The sequence below is a fragment of the Primulina eburnea genome, chromosome 18, assembly GCF_022965805.1.
Source record: "Primulina eburnea isolate SZY01 chromosome 18, ASM2296580v1, whole genome shotgun sequence".
Taxonomy (NCBI): domain Eukaryota; kingdom Viridiplantae; phylum Streptophyta; class Magnoliopsida; order Lamiales; family Gesneriaceae; genus Primulina; species Primulina eburnea.
Genome location: NC_133118.1, coordinates 29,103,128 through 29,122,526, shown reverse-complemented (window position 1 = coordinate 29,122,526; position 19,399 = coordinate 29,103,128). Strand labels below are relative to the sequence as shown.

Below are 19,399 nucleotides of genomic sequence, written 5' to 3'. Positions count from 1 at the left end.
AAGAATGAAGAGACATGAATGAGCCGGATATATTGTCCTTGCTATAATTTAATAGGCAAAAATTTATGTGAGATGGTATCATAGATCGTATTTTGTGAGACATATCTTTTATTTGAGTCATCCATGAAAAAATATTACTTTCTTATGCTAAGAGCATTATTTTTTATTGTGAATATCGGTAGAGTCGACTCGTCTCATAGATAAAAATTTGTGAGATCATCTGACAAGAGACTTACTCAATTTAGCAAGAGGAGTTACTTCAAACTTTTGAAAAGTATATATTAATTACTTTCTGAACATTTATTTCAGCAATTTGAATTTCAAATTCATTATTTATTTTAAACTTTAAAATATCAATCAAGAATATATGTATATTTATTTATTTAATTAATGATACCATTTATCTAATTTTTTTTTTCTATTCTTATCGAAAAACCAAAGCAAAATGTGAATGCAATATTCTCTGTTTTTTAAGCTAAAAAAATTTTAAAAATGAAAATAATGCAATAAAAAGTAAAATGAATTTTTCCATTTCTTTTAATCAGATTTTCTCCTCTTAGCATACAATTCTATCATGTGCAAGGAAACCAGATTAAAAAGGAAGCGCGGCCGCGGCGCCGAATCCCGGCCGCCTGTGGCCGCCGCACTCGACCACGGAAATGATTCCTCTCCCTCCGTCGCCGCTGTCTCCTCCGACAATGACGTTGTATTTTCAGTCAGCAACGTGGAGCTCATCAACCCTAGTTCTCCCAAAGCCTCCCACCACCACTTCCGACGCCGGGGCCGCCCCAGAAAAAGCCCGATTCCCGATCCTCCTGCAACTTCGAAAACCCTGTCAATACCCGCTCCATCTATCCCTAATGGGTCGTTGTCAGCTGCGCTGATTAACGAGGATAATGCGGTGGCTAGGGTTGTTCCCGCCATGGACTCCGTGGTTAAGGTATTTTGTGTTCATACGGAGCCAAATTTCTCTTTGCCATGGCAGAGGAAAAGGCAGTGCAGTTCGAGTAGTAGTGGGTTTGTTATAAAAGGGCGGAGAGTTTTAACCAATGCCCATTCCGTGGAGCATTATACACAGGTTAAGTTGAAGAAGAGAGGCTCAGATACCAAGTATGTGGCTACCGTGCTTGCCATAGGGACGGAATGTGACATTGGTGAGACTTGCTATTTGTTCTGGTGATTGATGTATCTTCTTTTATTTTGGGTTTCCGGAGCAATGTTATCATTTCTTAGATTCTAGGGAAGAGATAATTGTAAGTTGATTAATGTACTTTCATTAAGCTGACAATTACGCATAAAATTTGATGTTTAGATTTTTTTTAAAATCATTTTTCTGATTATGATTTGTGTCACGGCTTTGGGTAAAGGGGTAGTGGGCTGGGTTCAAATAGTGTAGTTATAGAAGTAGCATATAAAAAAGAGGGGGATTAGTTATTTTGAAGGGTGGTAGTTTTTGTTTGGAAATAATGTTACATTGCTGGCAGTTGCTAGGGAGAGGGAAGATTATTCTGTGAGGAATACTTTCTGCTCTATGGGGCCATACTCTTTGTGAGGATTGGTCATTATTTTTATGTAATTTTTCTAGTTTAGTTAATTAAATTACATTTGCTTTTATAATTGTGTTTTGAGTTAGTATCAATATGATTGCTTCCTTAACCTATCTGGTTTCACCCTGATTTTATTGTGATTGAACTTGTCGATGGTGGGAGTTACCTGTGACCTTGTGAAAGAATGCCAGCTGGAGCCTTTTTGAGTTTACTTCCCTTTGTTGTCTCAATTACCTCTGGCTAATTGAAAGTGAAAACAAGCCTGTTGTGCGTGTAGTCATATAGTTTATGGAGAAGTTGTGCCAAAAAAATAATTATTTATTCTGACTTTATGTGTAAATCCAAGGTAAATATGTCTCGTCACTGTATAATTTCTTTGTAATTGAGTGCAAAATTTATGTGTGACAGTTTGAGAGAAGTTGATGCTACTGAACTCATGTCAATCTACATGATGGGATTTCTCCTCAATTTTGAAGATTCCAATATAATAATTTGTAGAAATTTGTATTTGCTATTGTCCAAGTAAATCATAATAGGAATTACGAACCATGCTTGGGGCGTGGATCATAACATTCATGACTCCGTTCGAGTTTATGAACAATCTCAACAGTTGGCCTTTTCAGTTATAAAATATTGTTGGGCTGCCAGTATTTCCTGATACATGGTCATAATGGACACTTTTGAGTACCTGATAGTTAAACTAGGGGCCTTCAAGGCATCTGGAATGAGAAAACCTGGATAGAAACATCATCATTGTTCCCAGAAACATGAAAGAAAGAAAGTTCTGGTAGAAAAGGTGTTTAAATTGGAAAAGAAGCGTCTAAATATATATGTATTCCTGTTGATGTATAGGTGACTGGTTTACAGAATGGTCTCGGGAGGGAAAAGTCGATAACTTGCTACTGTTAATTTGCAAAATTGAACTTGTGCAAATGACGGTTTTCCCTGTGAATATGCTTCATTTACTTGCGGCTAATACTTTACAGTTAAATGACCAAAAAAAAGAGAATTGGATAAAATACGTGTATATAAATACGTAATATATCGGATTAGTTTATGAAGTTATTTTTACATGCGAGATGCAGCCATGCTTACGGTGGAAGATGATGAATTCTGGGAAGGGGTTTCACCTGTACAATTTGGGGATTTGCCTGCACTACAAGATGCTGTGACAGTTGTAGGCTATCCAATTGGAGGTGACACTATCTCTGTAACAAGTGGAGTTGTGTCACGGATAGAGATCCTTTCTTATGTTCATGGATCCACTGAACTTCTGGGGTTACAGGTAGATCATTCGTGTTTCACTCACAACTATTAATAGCTGTCAGAATGAATTACACCAATGCATTTCAAATTTTTTTTTTGCAGATTGATGCTGCTATTAACTCTGGGAATTCCGGTGGACCTGCTTTTAATGATAAGGGAAATTGTGTTGGTATTGCATTTCAATCACTCAAGCATGAAGACGTGGAGAATATTGGTTATGTGATACCGACACCAGTCATCATGCACTTTATACAAGATTATGCTAAGAATGGATCATATACTGGTAAGTTCATCGAGATAGATTACCTCACTCATTTTATTTCTCTCCTATTTTTGCATTTGACTCGCAGGTTTTCATCGGTGGTTAAGTGAACAAGGTGATTTATATTGTATGATAATATGTATGGGAGTTATATTGTATACCTAGAAAAAATGGTTCACGTTAGAGGGAAAATTGTAGAATGCCAAGGTGCTTTTGTGAGATCCAAGAAGACAAACTGACATATTGAACATGCATTCTAGGATTATGATTCGTACATATCTAAAATAACGTTCTCTCTCACAAATGTTGCGAATAGCGGGAGCGGTGGTGGGGTGGTCAGTGACCGCTTACCGCCTCAGCCGCCTAAGCACTACTACCGTCTAGGCGGTTGAATTTTTTTAGCAATTTTTTTATATGTAATCATGCAATAATTACAAATAATCATAATTTTTATGTAATATATGTAATTAAATAATGTTTATGTATAAAAATCTTAATGAAATATAATACAATCTAGACAAAGTGTAAATAAATATATAAATGCAAATCAACAAGATAAATAAGGCGGTGACTAATGGCGGAGGCGATTGGAGACGAGGCAGGTGGTGGAGAACATTTGAAACCAAAAGTAAATACAAAATAGAATGTGATGTGTTTTTATTATATCTATGGTTTTTACATTGATCGGCTTTGACTGGTTTTTAAAATTATTTGACTTTGACTGGTTTTTAAAATTATTTGACTTTGATAGTTGACTAGAATTTTAAAATCATGGACCGTTTCTGCCGCTAGCTCGCCTGTCTCCCCCGCCGGATAGCTTCAGACCACCTTAGATAAAGGCGGGGCGGTCGAGGGCGGTAGGCGGCCATCTCGACCCCCATTTAGAACAGTACTCACAACTAACTTTTCAGTGTTCCCTCAGTCTCACAACAACTAGCATTGATGTTATGGTAATTATTTAATTAGTCCGACTTGGATGCTTGAATAAGTTCTAGTGGTTATCACGGACTTAGGCTTTGGGTTCATCACCTTACATGTACAGATGACGTCCATGTGAAATGATTAGCTTGAATTTTTCTTGACAGTGTGTTACCTGAATTATTTGAGTGCTGTGTGTTAGGTTTCCCCATTCTTGGGGTTGAGTGGCAAAAGATGGAAAATCCGGACTTGCGGTTGTCCATGGGGATGAAATCTGATCAGAAGGGTGTTCGTATAAGAAGAATTGACCCCACTGCTCCAGAATTCAAGTTTTTGAAGCCTTCAGATATCATTCTCAGCTTTGATGGAGTTGATATTGCGAATGATGGAACTGGTAAGATCCAGAGAGAAGTTTCTAGTGGCCCTTAGATAATGACATGTAAAAATGCTACAATTTGCTCTTTATGCTTAATCATGTGCTGCTTTTATGATGTTATCTTCCGTGACTAATTTTATCTCACATAATTTAATGTTGGAAGTTTTCATGCTTGACTTCGAATGGAGAATTGTGCTTCATCAAGGAGGAAAGTTCATAAAATTCAATTTTATGTCATTGTGAACAATTAACAGTAACTAGACCTCTGCTATGTGCATTTCTCGTGAGTCGTGTAGTATAAATATGTTGCATTTCCCAAAATCATTGTCAGCTGAGAGAGAAGTGGCTGGTCTATGAGTTTGTTTGATGAGCTTCGATGACAACATGGTTAACCGTTTTTGCAAATTAATGATTAATGCAAATAGTGTCCAATAGATTTCATGGCTACAATGTCCCATTAGTAATTAGTGTCTTGTGGTGGTTCTTGAATGTGACTTTGTGCATATCTGCATCTGTCGAAATACGACTCCTGTTATGCTATTCTTGCTTTCTCAAGTATTACGTAAAATTTCACATGCAATGGATGCTTTCTGTTATTGTGATTATTGTGTCCCTCTGACTAAACTACTTGGACGTGCTTGGGCAAACATGAAATTTGTCCAAACCGTCTTCTCTTACCCCACCCTGTGGCATCTATGTAGGGGAGTAGTAGAAGCAGTATGCCGATGGAGATTAGTTAAACTATTACTTATATCCCCTTGTCCCATGTATGTGCTGTATTTGGTACTTTATTCTGTCCTTGGTTTTCAAAAACCCCAGGCTTGTCTTGTCATCGTTGTGATTGTTGTGACATTTCTTCAATTGAGGATGCTCATTATGGTTCTTTTGGTCTCTTGCAGTTCCATTTAGGCACAGAGAGCGTATAGGTTTTAGCTATCTTGTTTCCCAGAAATACACCGAAGATAGTGCCGTGATTAAAGTTCTTCGTAATTCTGAAATTCTTAAGTTCGATGTTAAGCTTGGTACTCATAGAAGGTTGATTCCAGCTCACAACAAGGGAAGACCTCCCTCTTATTATATCATCGCTGGATTTGTTTTTACCACTGTTTCTGTTCCGTATTTTCGTTCCGAGGTGAGTATTCATGTTTGTTACACCCTTCTGGTTTTCCCGATTCTATATATGCAATGTAAATGCCGTTTTGAGCTTCTTACATCTCAAGTTCACTGCAACCAGAGGTGTTTTTTTAGTGCAATATGGATTGTGCTGTACACCAATAAAAGTATGTTGTTTCCTATACTTTTAATTTACTCAAAAATTTGGAACATCATATTTGAGCTGTATGTAAATTTGAGCATCAGTGGGATAGCATCTGTACCAGATCTTAGTCACGAACTGTGATCCTTCTACTTTTTTATTTGATGTCTGTCAAAACTGATCTTATTAAAGTAAGGTATGCGTTTCTTTTCCCTTTTGGTTGATTTTGTTGATTTCTTTTGATAACGAGCATGTGCTTCGGAAGCAAGGGCAAGATGCATTGTAGTGATACAGATTTTTGCTTGCCAACCCGTCTTATCTGTGTTGGCGGCAGGCTTTTTGTCTAGCAGCTAATGATCACTCAAACAGCGAAATAGTTCATGACTGGCATGGCTTTTTGGGCTCTGGAACTTGTCTGACTTTGCATTGTTTGTCGAGGTTCTAGCCATCAAATGATGATATTCTTTCCCTTCACCACCTTCCGCTCCTTTGATTTATTTATCTTCAGCTGTGTTCTATACTAATGCTTAAATATGCTCCTCTTTAGTTTTGAAGAGATATTCTTGTTGATTTTCATCATGGTGTTTGACATCTTCCATGTTTATCTTGAGATCCATTTCTATTGACTCCTAAATTTGGAAATCTTGTGTTCTATGCCCAAAAAAATGTTGTCTACTTGCTAAATGTTACAACTTTGTTTATTTCTCTCTTTGGATGTGGAGTTTGCATATCCCCATGATATTCAAGATGCCCAATGTCTATACTTTTCTTTATTTTCATTTATGCTGATTACAATTTTATACGATGATTTAAATTATGAAAGCAAATAAATATAGTCAGTCATTTAGATAAGTTCTCATGTCTTTCTTGGAAATCTCCAGTATGGAAAGGATTATGAGTATGAAGCTCCAGTGAAGTTACTGGACAAACTCTTACATGAGATGCCTCAATCTCCAGATGAACAAATTGTTGTGGTTTCACAGGTGCGTCACATCACTATATACAGAAACCATTTGTATTTTATCAAAGAAGAGTGTTTATCACCCTTGCTTCTGTGTTTTTGCAAAATTGTTTAAGGTGCTTGTTGCTGACATCAATATTGGATATGAAGATATCGTCAATACTCAGGTTTGTGGTTGGATGACATTTAACTCATGCTAGGAGTTAATTGCTGCAAATCATTGTCTTCTAGCCTATTCCTTGCTTATTATTCAATATGTTTCATCTCTGTTAGGTACTTGCTTTTAATGGTCAACCTGTGAAGAATCTGAAAAGCTTAGCCAGAATGGTAGAAAGCTGCAATGATGAATTCTTGAAATTTGATTTAGAATACCAGCAGGTGGTTCTCTATGTTATTTTGCAGTGTTGGTGTACTATGTCAATTTAGATATCCTGTTGTAGTATATTTTAACTCAATTATATTTATTATATTTTGAGCAGATTGTAGTTCTCCAAACAAAGACCGCGAAAGCAGCGACTTTGGACATACTTGCCACACATTGTATACCATCAGCAACGTCAGATGATCTAAAGAATTGATTGCACACCATCTTGGGATCTATACCTACTTGTCAATTGGATTGTTGAAATTTCATTCTTATATCACTATCTCTACTTTTCTCGGTGTTGGAGGCCACTTTTTCAAGTACTCTACCAGTGAAACTGTTATGTAGCGTCTTTCGACCGAGTGAAGTAGACTGACACAAAGTAGGTTCTTTGAGTTGTTTGTATCTGCTGGTTATACATACAGCCATTATAGGTGAGGCGAAGGGGTGATATTTTTTGCTATTTCAAACCCCTCTTAAAAATAACTGCAGATTTAAAGTTAATGACAGTGTTTGTGTTTCTTGATTCGTCATAATTGGAATATATAACAGTTCACTATGCAATGCAAAAGTTCCAACTTCAAGCTGGTATAACTGTTTGTTTTTGTTGTCAATTAAACTAATAATTTTATGGTATATCCTGTTCACCGTAGCTGAATTTCAGTTATTTCATTGCAACAGTGGGTATTACCTCAACTGTTAACGCAATGGCTCATAGGAATCAATTCAGCTTTTACAGTTGAATTTACTTCTCGACCCATCTGGCTCCACATGGACCTTTGGATTAAAAATTGGAGTAATATCCCCGTTCTAGCATTGAAGAAATCCTAGATTTCATGGAATAAATAGCATGATCATTCTCTATCCGTGAAAGTTTCCTCAAATTTCATATGAATTCCTTAGAAAATTACAAGGAATGCAGCCAGTAAACGAGATTCAAATGATTTTTTTATTGGGATTTGAGTAATAAATGGAGTGCATGTAAAGAAAATTCAACTACTTGACCAATTCCTCAAGATTATGATAGAACAATTATTTCCACATCCGCAAAACTGGGATTGAACAGAATCCAACTAACATATGTCCCTCACCGCCCCCTGCCGGCAAATACATATTTATTACCAATAAATTGAGTATTTTTCAACCAATCCTCCACCATTTTTTAGTGTGGACAACCCCTTTACCATTTCCATAAAAGAACAAGATGTCTTATAAATTTGGCCATTTGGCAATACACAGTTACATCTCCAATGGTATTTCATTCTAACCGTCGCACAAATGCTAATCATTTTATGACTACATTTCTTGAAATAATCAGCTAAGAAGCACGATGAATCGAGTGCGTGTATGGTTAGTTTTCCAGGCATTGTTTCTTCTGTTGTGCATGACAAACTCGGAAACAGCAGAAGTGAGGGATGCATTGGTCATGTTCTTGGAAAAACTTAACCCCCAAGACGTTAATGGAAGAGAAAACTGGGGTTGGAATACTAGTTCAGATCCCTGCAATGGAAGTTGGAAAGGGGTGACTTGTTACGCTAATTCGCAAACCATCAAGAAAATAGTTCTTGAAGAACTCAACCTCACAGGGATACTTAATGCTTCCTCTCTTTGTGTTACAAAAGCTCTCACAGTTTTGAGTCTCAGCTCTAATAGTATTGTTGGAGAATTCCCAGAGGAGATATCAAGATGCAACAGGCTGACACATGTGTATCTGCATGGAAATAAATTTTCAGGAAATCTTCCTGCATCTCTCTCGAATTTGAGCAATCTAAAGAGGATTGATGTATCAGACAATATGTTTTCTGGTGAAATCCCGAATGTGTCAAGAATCTCCGGTTTGCTATCTTTTCTTGCAGAAAACAATAAGCTCAGTGGCGGTGTACCAGAGTTTGATTTAAATCTCGAAGAGTTCAACGTCTCTAACAACAATCTCAATGGCTCAATTCCTAATGTTGGAGATAAATTCAATGAAAGCAGCTTTTTAGGCAATCCTGGATTGTGTGGAATGCCGTTGTCTAATGCTTGCCCTCTCCTGCCTCCAGCTAAAAAGACAGGCTCCCCTAAGAAAGATCATTTTCTCTACGCTGCATGTGCCGCAATTGGACTCGTTATTGTGAGCCTGATTGCTTTCAAACTGATCAAGAGTAGAAAATATAAAGAGAAGAAAAGAACCGCTAACAAAGGCTTTCAAGAAGACAACACAAATGAGAAGGTAAGCAGCACATCCAGTGAGTCAAAGGCTACTGGTGGAAAAACCTCTGAATTTTCTGTAACATCACATGAAACTGGAAAGGGCTCATCATCACTTGTAACTCTCTCAAATCCAATAGCAAATGGGCTCAAATTCGAGGACTTGCTTCGATCTCCAGCTGAGTTGATAGGGAGAGGCAGGCGTGGAACCCTCTATAAGGTGATACTAGAGGATGGTTCGACTCTAGCCGTGAAGAGATTCAGGGATTGGGATGTTTCAAGGGCTGATTTCAAGAAGAGGATGCAGCGGATAGATGACGTTAAGCATCCGAACGTGATGCCTCTGGTCGCCTTTTATTGCTCTAGACAAGAAAAACTCGTGGTTTATGAATTTCAACAGAATGGAAGTCTCTTCAACCTTCTTCATGGTAAGTTTTTTCTCTTTATCCCTTCTGTCAATGTAGTTAAAGAAATCGTAAAATACATCCAAAAAAACAGAATTTCCTCGTCAGAGTTTAAAAAAATCCTAAAATCACCCGCTATCAAAAGGAGTCTTCGAAACTTAGCATATTTCTTTGAAGGTGGACACAAATCTTGATAAACAAAAACAAACCCGAGATTGATGTTGTTAGGGGTGATATCATAATAGATCAAAGTAAAGGTAAATTTTTTAAAAAAATTACTTACTTTACTGCGAATTTCAGGATCCCAAAATGGCCAATCATTTGACTGGGGAAGCAGAATGAGCATAGCTGCCAAAATATCCGAGGCATTGGCTTTTATGCATGGAATGCTCCAAGCTTGTGGAATAGCTCATGGAAACCTGAAATCCTCCAACATTTTACTCAGTGACAAAATGGAGCCCTTTATAAGTGAATACGGTCTGAGAGAGGTTGAAAATCAAGACCATTTGGTTCTTGCTGAAATCGAAAGTTTTCAAGAAAACAATTCTACCAGAGGAACTACCCGAAAAAATGCCTTCAAGGCAGATATCTACAGTTTCGGCATAATCCTTCTCGAGCTCCTAACGGGAAAACTAGTCCAGAACAATGCATTTGAACTAGCCAGGTGGGTTAATTCTGCCATAAGAGAAGAATGGACGGTTGAAGTTTTCGATAAAGCACTAGTTTCAGAAGGTGCAAGTGAGGAAAAAATGGTGGATTTGCTGCAGGTCGCTCTGAAGTGCATCAATTCTTTAACTGAAGCGAGGCCAAACATGAGGGAAATTGCCGACATGATAAATTCTGTGCACGAATATGAAGAGAAATCTATTTATTCTGATCCTTGAAGAATCTTGACGAGGCACTGATCAAAGATTAACAGGAGGACAACTGTTCATTCATTCACCCGATGAATCTTTCTTGAGCCCATGATAAGTGAATATGGGGTGTAATTTACTGTGAAAACACTTACAAAACCAGAGTTGTTTTATTTCAACCATATCCTTTTCTTTACCTGAAACTAAAATTTCGTAGTCATACAAAGAAAAAAGCCCAACTTTTGCTTATACAAACATTTATAAACTTCATCTCATAGTATAGATCAAACAAAAAATACGGAGCAAAAGATACTGCGATCCATCTGAAAAGAAAAATAATTCTTGGTTTCAAGATAATTTATTTCTTAAATTATTTTTTCCTTATTAATAAGATTGCGTGAAATAGATAATTATGCTAAGATTATCATGATATGATATTATTGTTAAGAATTTATTTATAATAAAACACTTGTTTCCCATATTTTGTATGATTCTTTTTTGGGATACACGGAGAAAGGCAAAACTTGTGTGAGACGGTATCACATATCGTAATTTGTGAGACGGATCTCTTATTTGGGTCATCCATGAAAAAGTATTACTTTTTATTGTGAATATCGGTAGGGTTCTCTTAGATAAAGATTCGTGAAACCGTCTCACAAGAGACATACTTTAAGAGAAAAGGAGTATATATAAACAAGAGAACGTAGTGGTTGAAGAAGAACTTTGCACGACGAGAAATATTCACACAGAATGATTTAAGTCTGAAAGCATCACCGTTTGAAGATCTTCATTGCTGCTACCACGTGTTGTCGTGATTGTTGGAGACATCTGAAGACAACGCTTGTGAAAATGTTGATTGAATATCGTGCTGCTCTAGTTTTCGACACACTGTTTGCATTCCTTGAATATTTTTTAATTGTTTTATGATACAATATGATATCTTAACGTTTTAAGGAAGATAGTTTTCATAGAATCACTAGTATTAGTTTTTGTAAACTCAAGTTATTTTCCTAATGATTTATCTCTAAGTTTTTTTGTTTAAGTTATTTATTTGTGTAATATATTATTTCACTACGTGTTGTTACTAGATGTTACAACATCATTAACAACATTTATATCTGATACACAATTTTTTACATTTTATGTTAAACAGAAATCCCGACACCATCCATCGATTCTCAAAAGCATCAGAAACCACCTCAATTATTAACAAACAAAGCACAATGGTATCCCGAAATATCGCACAAGAATCAACCGCAAACCATGGCAGGAGCTGTGGCATTAGTCTTGCTCGAGACCATCACAATCTTGTGCAACCCCTAGATGGGTTCCATCAGCAGAATATGCATGCGCCCTCCGCCTAAGACTCCTTGGTAATCCGAAGGTTCATTAACTCTATTTTCATGAACAATTACAAAATTACCTCCGATGACCAAACCGAATAATTCAGTGATTAAGTTATTGGTTTTTTCATAACGTAAAACGTTTATTTTGGAACTATGAAATCCTATGCCATGGATTTTTTCACTCGAATCGCCATTTATCATACTGGAGATCAATGCTGATATAAATAAGGCTGTAGAATGTAGATGTAGCACACTTCGTTCCTTTCTATGACCAAATAATGAACTATGATCACACTATCTTTTGTACGTACTAGTAAGGAACACGTGCGAAGCACGTGGAACTAATGAGATCCAAGTTGAAAATTTTATTGATGAGTGTGTTAGTGATGAGGAGATAGATAATCAATTTCTCGTTGACTCATTTTTAGGTGTAAACATGTTACATGAAACAAATAATGGAGAAAGTGACACCCACATGAAGGGTAAAAGTCTTTTTTTCTTTTTCAATTATCTTAAATATATAATCTAATTTCTAATTTAGTAAAAAAAATTTATTTTCTTTAACTCTGTCGGGTGCAATAATTGTCCCTGTTTGGTAGAGCGGTCGAACCGTGTTGTTTGAGCTGTAGTGCGGTTTAAAAAATTTGAGTTGGCTATAGCTTTTGGTAAAGTGGCAAGCGCTCGGTCCTATAATCTCTATTAACTATATATTTAAAAACGTTAAATTAATTTTTTAATATATATATATATATATATATATAAAGCTCACCAATTTCACGAGGTATATTGTACAATATCAAACATAATTAAATCTTGTATCATTAGATTTTTGATAATTTTTTAATATATATAAAGCTCACCAATTTCACGAGGTATATATATATATATTTTTATATATATATATATATATATATATATATATATATATATATATATATATATATAAATATATATATAAATAAAGCTCACCAATTTCACGAGGTATATTGTACAATATCAAACATAATTAAATCTTGTATCATTAGATTTTTGATAATTTTTTAATACTTTTATTGAAATTGTTAATATAGTATCAACGTCGAAAAATATATCAAAATTATAAAGAAAATAATAATATTAAATTAAGATTAAAATCTAACAATATAAATTATCAAAACAAAAAATATAAACATAACAAACTAAAAATATAATCTTTATTTCTATTTTATTGATTGACTTATGTCACTACCACGTCAGATCCCTTGATTCAAAACATTAGTGATATATATGAGAAGATATTTATGTTGGATCCCATAATTCAAAACATTATTGGTACATATGAGAAGATATTTATGTTGAAGATTTGTAAATGCATATATGTACAACATAATGTCCAATTGTATTAATGGAAAATATATGTACAAGATATTTAAAAAAATCTCAATAAATGTCTTCGGCCGATTTTTTAAAGAGTATGAGACTATAAATATTTATATTATTTTAATTTTTCTTTTAAAAATTTGTTGTTGTTAGAATAGATGTCTTGTAAGCCAACTGTTGGCTAGGGAATTTATTGACTCAGTTGTAATAATCAATTTTTAATTTAATATAATTCATTGTTTCATGGTTTGACAATTCTTTATCTATATCCATGTGATCAATATATATAAAGACCTTGATTTTACTTTAATATAAATGAATTGTAATTCGATGTTGAAATTCATTTGTAAACACTGTATAATCTAAATTTGTTTTTAGTCGATTCAGTCGCCTAAAACATGGATAAATGTCGCTTGAGCTCGAGACTAACATATGCGATGTTGTGTATCCGTTTCTTGGTAAGTGCATAAAGATGTCCAAACATGCAGACGAGTAGTCATATGATGATTATACCAATCAGCCCTCCCTAGGACTTTCCAAGTGGTTATCATTCATCGAAAAGATAATTCCATGGTTGAGATAATACACCATTAGTCCTTATGACTAGGGACAAACTGAGGCTTTATATGCTAGGGATGTGCTTTGACTCGTTTATTAACTCCAGGAGAGTCATCAGGTGGCGAAATTGAGTACAGTTGGGACACATGTAGGAGCCAGTGCATTGTAGTCGGGAATTCACCGCTCATATACGGATGTGGATATCCTGTGTGATTTGATGAAATAATAGTGCATGGAATCTCTGGCCAGAGTATGAGATGTACATTAGGAAGGAGTTCTACAATTGTACATATGATGCCACTATTTATTCTCAAAGATGTGTCACATAGTTCTACAATTGCATATAATATATGCAACCCTCGATGAACAAATGGTTGCAGATTCGATCGGGATATATGAGATGAAGGGACCGTACTGTACATTAATAATAATTGACTTGTTCTTGCAGATATTATCAGTGATACATAGGGAATCATGGGGCGATGCTACTAGACGTGAAAGGGGATCGGTTACGGTGACCGGAAGCGCAACGGAAGTCAAAATTTTTAATTTTTACATAGAAATTTCGGCCACCCCAAGAAATTGTGCAACAAATACAATAAAACACAAAAATGTCATACATAGGGTGTTTTAAAGAAATATACCTATCAATCTCAAGAGATTGATAATGGCTTCAACTTTGTTGTCAAACAACAAAGCTCTTGAAAGGTAGAAACTATCTTCAAGCTTTCCAATGAGCACTCTTTGCTCAACTATTAAGCCCACCACCAACTAGGTAGATCCCCTCATATTTTGCACTAGAAAAATATGAGGATTTTTCAAAGAGAAGTGTTTTTGATCTCCAACAATTGAAGAACAAAAGAGAGAAAAATGGAGGAGAGAATAGTTTGATGTTTCGGCCATCATGCTTGGAGGGAGAGGGAGAATGAGTTAATTGCATGTCTTGGTGTTGCAAAAAGCAAAAGTGAAAAAGTTGCATGCCATGCAATTTTTTATTCAAAAGTAATCTCCACCTCTTCACCTCCCAAGCATGTATATTATATGGTTTTTATCAAAATAAAAACCATGGACTAAATTTAATTATCTCAAACATATTTGAGACTAATTAAACATTACTTGAATTTACCCAAGTCCCACTAGTTAAATAATTAATTTAAATTGAGCTCTACAAGACTCAATATAATTTAATTAATTCAACACTTGAATTAATTTAATTATTTGGACTCTACTAGGTCCACTAGTGTTTAATTAATTCAACACTTGAATTAATTTAATTTAGTCCATAATAATGCTTATGAAAATCACAATTTTCAAATATATTATTCACTTGGCCAAATTTTAATTTAGGAACACTTCCATAAATCAAAATTTACATTTCTCTCATAGAAGTCATACTTCTATTTTTCTTTACGCTTATAAACTCATTTATAAGCCGTTCAACACATTGAACTAATTTTCTCCTTTATAGAAGTCATACTTCTAATTTTCCTTACGCTTATAAACTCCTTTATAAGCTGTTCAACACATTGAACTATTTTTTACTTCTCAACGGGATCTAGAAAGCTAGTACTTGTGTGGCCCTCAATAGTTCATTGATACAACTAGCCGTGGGTTCACATCTCCATGTGATTCGGACTAAACATGTCCTTATATGAGCATACCCCAATTGCTCCATTCTTACTTATCAACACCTTGATAACAAGAACGTCAGAACTCAAGTCTGATAGTACCCAACCAATCATGTTAAACGCCTAGCAGCATCGCTTACATGATTCCCTAGGTATCAAATGATAGTACCTGCAAGAACCATTCAATTATGGTTAGCGTACAGTACGGTCCCTTCAACTCATATATCCCGACCGATTCTACAACCATTGGTTTATCGAGAGTTGTCAATGAATCGATACTATGTGTCATGTCGTAGTTGCATCAATGGTGTAATCTATGAAACCCCTTTCATAATTACCACCATACTCTGATCAGAGATTTCAACCTACATACACATGATAACACATAGGATATCCATACCCGAAGGTAAGCGGTGAATCCCCGACTACAATGCATCGACTCCTATGTGTTTCGACAGAACACCCAACCTGGCCACCTGATGACCCCATGAGAGTCGGTAAACAAGTCAAAGTGTAATTCTAGCACATAGAGTCTCAATGTTGTCCCGGGTCATAAGGACTAATGGTGTACAACCATAAACCAGGACGTTTCCACTCGATAAGTGAGAACCACTTGGAAAGTCCTTTAATGGAGGGTTGTTCAGTGCACTCTACTAGGAGCACCTATCTGCATGCTCGGACATCATAATGTCCCCTACCAATGAAACATGGTACTAACATCGCAGATACTAGTCTCTAACTCGAGCGGCCTATATCCTCCTTAGTGGCGGCTGAATCGACTAGGAACGGTTTAGAATATACAGTATTCCAAATATGAGTTTCATGATACTCATCATATGAGCATCTCATATTCTTTCTACTATTTGTATATTCAAGGGCTTTATCTATGCAACTAGCATGAGTATACAGATAAAGATTTGCCAAAATAATAATTTCAAATATTATTAAAATAAAGATTGCTTATACATAGAGTTTCATTGTGAACACTCGGCCAACACTTGGCTCGACGGGCATCTACTCTAACAATCTCCCACTTGCACTAGAGCCAACTACCCATATGCTTTAAACCCATTGATTCGCGATGCTTGTCGAATAATGGTCCAGGTAAAGGCTTAGCTAGTGGATCAACAACATTATCTGCGAAGCCGACTATGTCAAAAGACACTTCTTCCTCTTTCCACAATCTCTCCGAGGATGTGGTACTTACTCAATACATGTTTGGACTTCTGATGAGACCTTGGCTCCTTTGCTTGAGCTAAAGCTCCCGTGTTGTCACACAACACCGGGACAGGAGCAACTACATTAGGAATGACGTCCAACTCTTAGACGAAATTCCTTATCCAAACAGCCTCCCTTGCTGCATCTGATGCAGCAATGTATTCGGCCTCTGTGCTGGAATCCGTAATATTGTCTTGCTTGGAACTCTTCCAAGAGACAGCAGCACCGTTGAGCATGAATACAAAACCAGAGGTTGACTTCGAGTCATCGATATCGCTTTGGAAGCTAGAGTCGGTATAGCCTTCCAATTTTAGTTCTCCACCCCATAGACCAAGAACAATTTATTGGTCCTTCTCAACTACTTGAGTATGTCTTTCACAGCTTTCCAATGTGGAAGACCGGGGTTCGATTGATATCTACTCACTACACTTAGTGCGAAAGCCACGTCTGGACGTGTAGATATCATCCCATACATGAAGCTACCAATTGCCGAAGCATACGGAATGTGTGTCATCGCCACTATCTCTGCATCAGTCTTGGGAGACAGACTTGGATAGGGACACGCCATGACACATTGGTAGATGTCCTCTCATGGACTCACCCATCGAGAACCGCTTCACTATGGTATCAATGCATGTGGACTGGGTGAGATCAAGCAATCTTTTCGATCTATCTCTATAGATCTGTATCACAATACAAAAGATGCTTCACCCAAGTCCTGCATCGAGAACTTACTCGCTAACCATATCTTAGTTGATTGCAACATTCCTACATCATTCCCAATGATTAGAATGTCATCAACATAAAGCACCAGGAATGTCACAACACTCCCACTGACCTTCTTATACACACAAGGTTCCTCAGGATTCTTAGTAAATCAAACTCTTTGATTGTACTCTCGAATTTAAGGTTCCAACTCCCAGATGTCTTCTTTAGACCATAAATATATCTCTGAAGTTTGTATGTCATATGCTCACTTCCGACAGATGTAAACTCTTCAGGTTGAGACATGTAAATCTCTTCCTTAATATCCCCATTAAGAAAGGCTGTCTTGACATCCATCTGCCATATCTCATAGTCATACCATGCAGCTATGGCTAGCAAAATCCTTATGGACTTGAGCATTGCAACTGGTGAAAAGGTTTCCTCAAAGTCAACTCCTTGTCTTTGAGTATATACTTTTGCCACCAATCGCGCCTTGAAGGTCAATACCTTCCCATCCGCCCCAAGTCCCTATGGCAACCGTTCCCTCAGGTGGATCTATAAGATCCCACACTTGGTTTGAATGCATGGAATTCAACTCAGATTCCATAGCTTCAAGCCATTTGGATGAATCGGCATCAGATAACGCTTCCTTGAAGGTCCTTGGATCACATCCATGGTTAGGCTCATCATGGCCCTCTTCAAGAAGCAGACCTGTAGAGCCCAATTTCGTACACGTATAACCCATGCATCTATTTAAATTATTAAAGCGCTTAATTTATGTTAAAAGAGTTTAGTCATGCATAATTATTTGAATGCATTATTTTTAAATTATTTATGTTTATGCGATGCACATTAAAACGTTGTTTCTCGAGTTTCATGTTTCAGGCGATTATTCGAAGCGGGATTGAGGAAAAGACCCGGTGACGATTTTGGCAATTTAAAACGTGGTATTCTATTTTAAGTTGAGTTGGGGGCATTTTAAATAACTTATGGAGTTTTAGCATTTTTAAGCCTAATTTATTTATTTGGTAATTTTAAGACTTTAAAACTTTTAAAAGTTTAGCAAGTGTGCACTTTAATTTAATTAGGGGACCTTATTGCAAAAGTTAGTCTCCTAATATTTTAAAACACACGCTACACACACAAACACACTTTTACACACACCTGTATCGCACAAAACACGCACACAACAATTCATCCAAGTTTTATTATTATTTTTGAGAGAAAAGTTAGGGTTCTTATTTCCCTAGAGTAGCCGCCCCCTTCCCTTCAATTTCCAGCAAGATTTCGGTCAGTTTTATTCAAGAGAAACGGTGCCACGTTCGTCCCGGATCAACCTCGCTCCTATCTCCGCTTCGGTGTCGTCTTTCGGTAACGTTATCATCATAAATGCACGTATAATCTGTTCTTGCTGTGTCGATCAAGTCATATATTGTATTGCATTGTGTTTATGCGTAAAAGTTATGTATGATGATAGTAGTTTGAGCGGATCATGAATCGGATCAATTTCGAAGGAAAATTTTTAGATCTAAAACTCGTTTTTTCTGTTCATGTCAAAACTGCGATTTTTCTGTTCATATTTTGGGAAAACTTTCAACGGCAAAGTCGTAGAACATTTCGATACCTTCGATTTGATATATGATTCGAAATTTTTGGACAAGAATTGAGTGAGTTATGGCGTTTTTCGTGGGACTGCTCAAACTGCGACTTTTACGTAAATTATGTTCTTGAAGTTTTATGTTGCAGGCCTCGTTGGGGATCGACGGGTGATCGTTGCTGCGTATAGGTATATTATTTATGATGTTGGGATGTATAATGAAGCGTCGTTTCTTGTCATTAGGCGCTTGGGAGATTGAATGTCGTATAGAACCGTTTGTTGTCAAAAAGTCTCGTTCACGGGTTTGTTGGGTCGATTGTGATTTTGGGTTGTTTTGGGACAATTGTTTAGGCTTGGGTCATTGAATTAGTAGCCTAAGATGAGCTCGTGGTGTCGATTCGTAGTCCGTGCAATCGAGTCTAGAAAGTTAAGCGAAACATGTACAAAATTTTCGTTGGTTCGCGTTCACAGTAGGTACACGGACCCACACCCGGACCTCTACACGGGGTCCGTGCCTTTTGTTCTTCCGTAGTGTCTTTTTACAGTGTCTACACGGACCCCCACACGGACTTATGCACGGGGTCCGTGCCC

At 36.6% G+C, this 19,399-nt stretch overlaps 2 protein-coding genes across 2 annotated transcripts; both read left to right on the top strand.

Moving 5' to 3' along the window:
* Window positions 1–522: 522 nt before the first annotated feature.
* Window positions 523–7,513, top strand: LOC140819979 (protease Do-like 9). Its single transcript, XM_073180271.1, has 9 exons — window positions 523–1,154; window positions 2,633–2,832; window positions 2,916–3,096; window positions 4,196–4,387; window positions 5,269–5,501; window positions 6,506–6,607; window positions 6,702–6,752; window positions 6,859–6,963; window positions 7,065–7,513. The coding sequence occupies exons 1-9, from the start codon at window positions 575–577 to the stop codon at window positions 7,161–7,163; spliced, it is 1,743 nt and encodes a 580-aa protein (XP_073036372.1). The 5' UTR covers window positions 523–574; the 3' UTR covers window positions 7,164–7,513.
* Window positions 7,514–8,135: 622 nt separating this feature from the next.
* LOC140819810 (probable inactive receptor kinase At2g26730) lies at window positions 8,136–10,502 on the top strand. The gene is made up of 2 exons (XM_073180043.1): window positions 8,136–9,567; window positions 9,844–10,502. Exons 1-2 carry the CDS (start codon window positions 8,280–8,282, stop codon window positions 10,425–10,427), a joined length of 1,872 nt encoding a protein of 623 aa, XP_073036144.1. The 5' UTR covers window positions 8,136–8,279; the 3' UTR covers window positions 10,428–10,502.
* The last annotated feature ends 8,897 nt before the right edge of the window (window positions 10,503–19,399 follow it).

What these genes read in the sequence shown, in the direction of transcription:
- LOC140819979 (XM_073180271.1), top strand. Translation starts at nt 575, where the DNA reads ATGTGCAAGGAAACCAGATTAAAAAGGAAGCGCGGCCGCGGCGCCGAA. An exon ending in TTCCGTATTTTCGTTCCGAG is followed by an intron (nt 5,502 to 6,505) that starts GTGAGTATTCAT and finishes GGAAATCTCCAG; the next exon opens with TATGGAAAGGATTATGAGTA. An exon ending in AAATTGTTGTGGTTTCACAG is followed by an intron (nt 6,608 to 6,701) that starts GTGCGTCACATC and finishes AAATTGTTTAAG; the next exon opens with GTGCTTGTTGCTGACATCAA.
- LOC140819810 (XM_073180043.1), top strand. Translation starts at nt 8,280, where the DNA reads ATGAATCGAGTGCGTGTATGGTTAGTTTTCCAGGCATTGTTTCTTCTG. An exon ending in TCTCTTCAACCTTCTTCATG is followed by an intron (nt 9,568 to 9,843) that starts GTAAGTTTTTTC and finishes TGCGAATTTCAG; the next exon opens with GATCCCAAAATGGCCAATCA.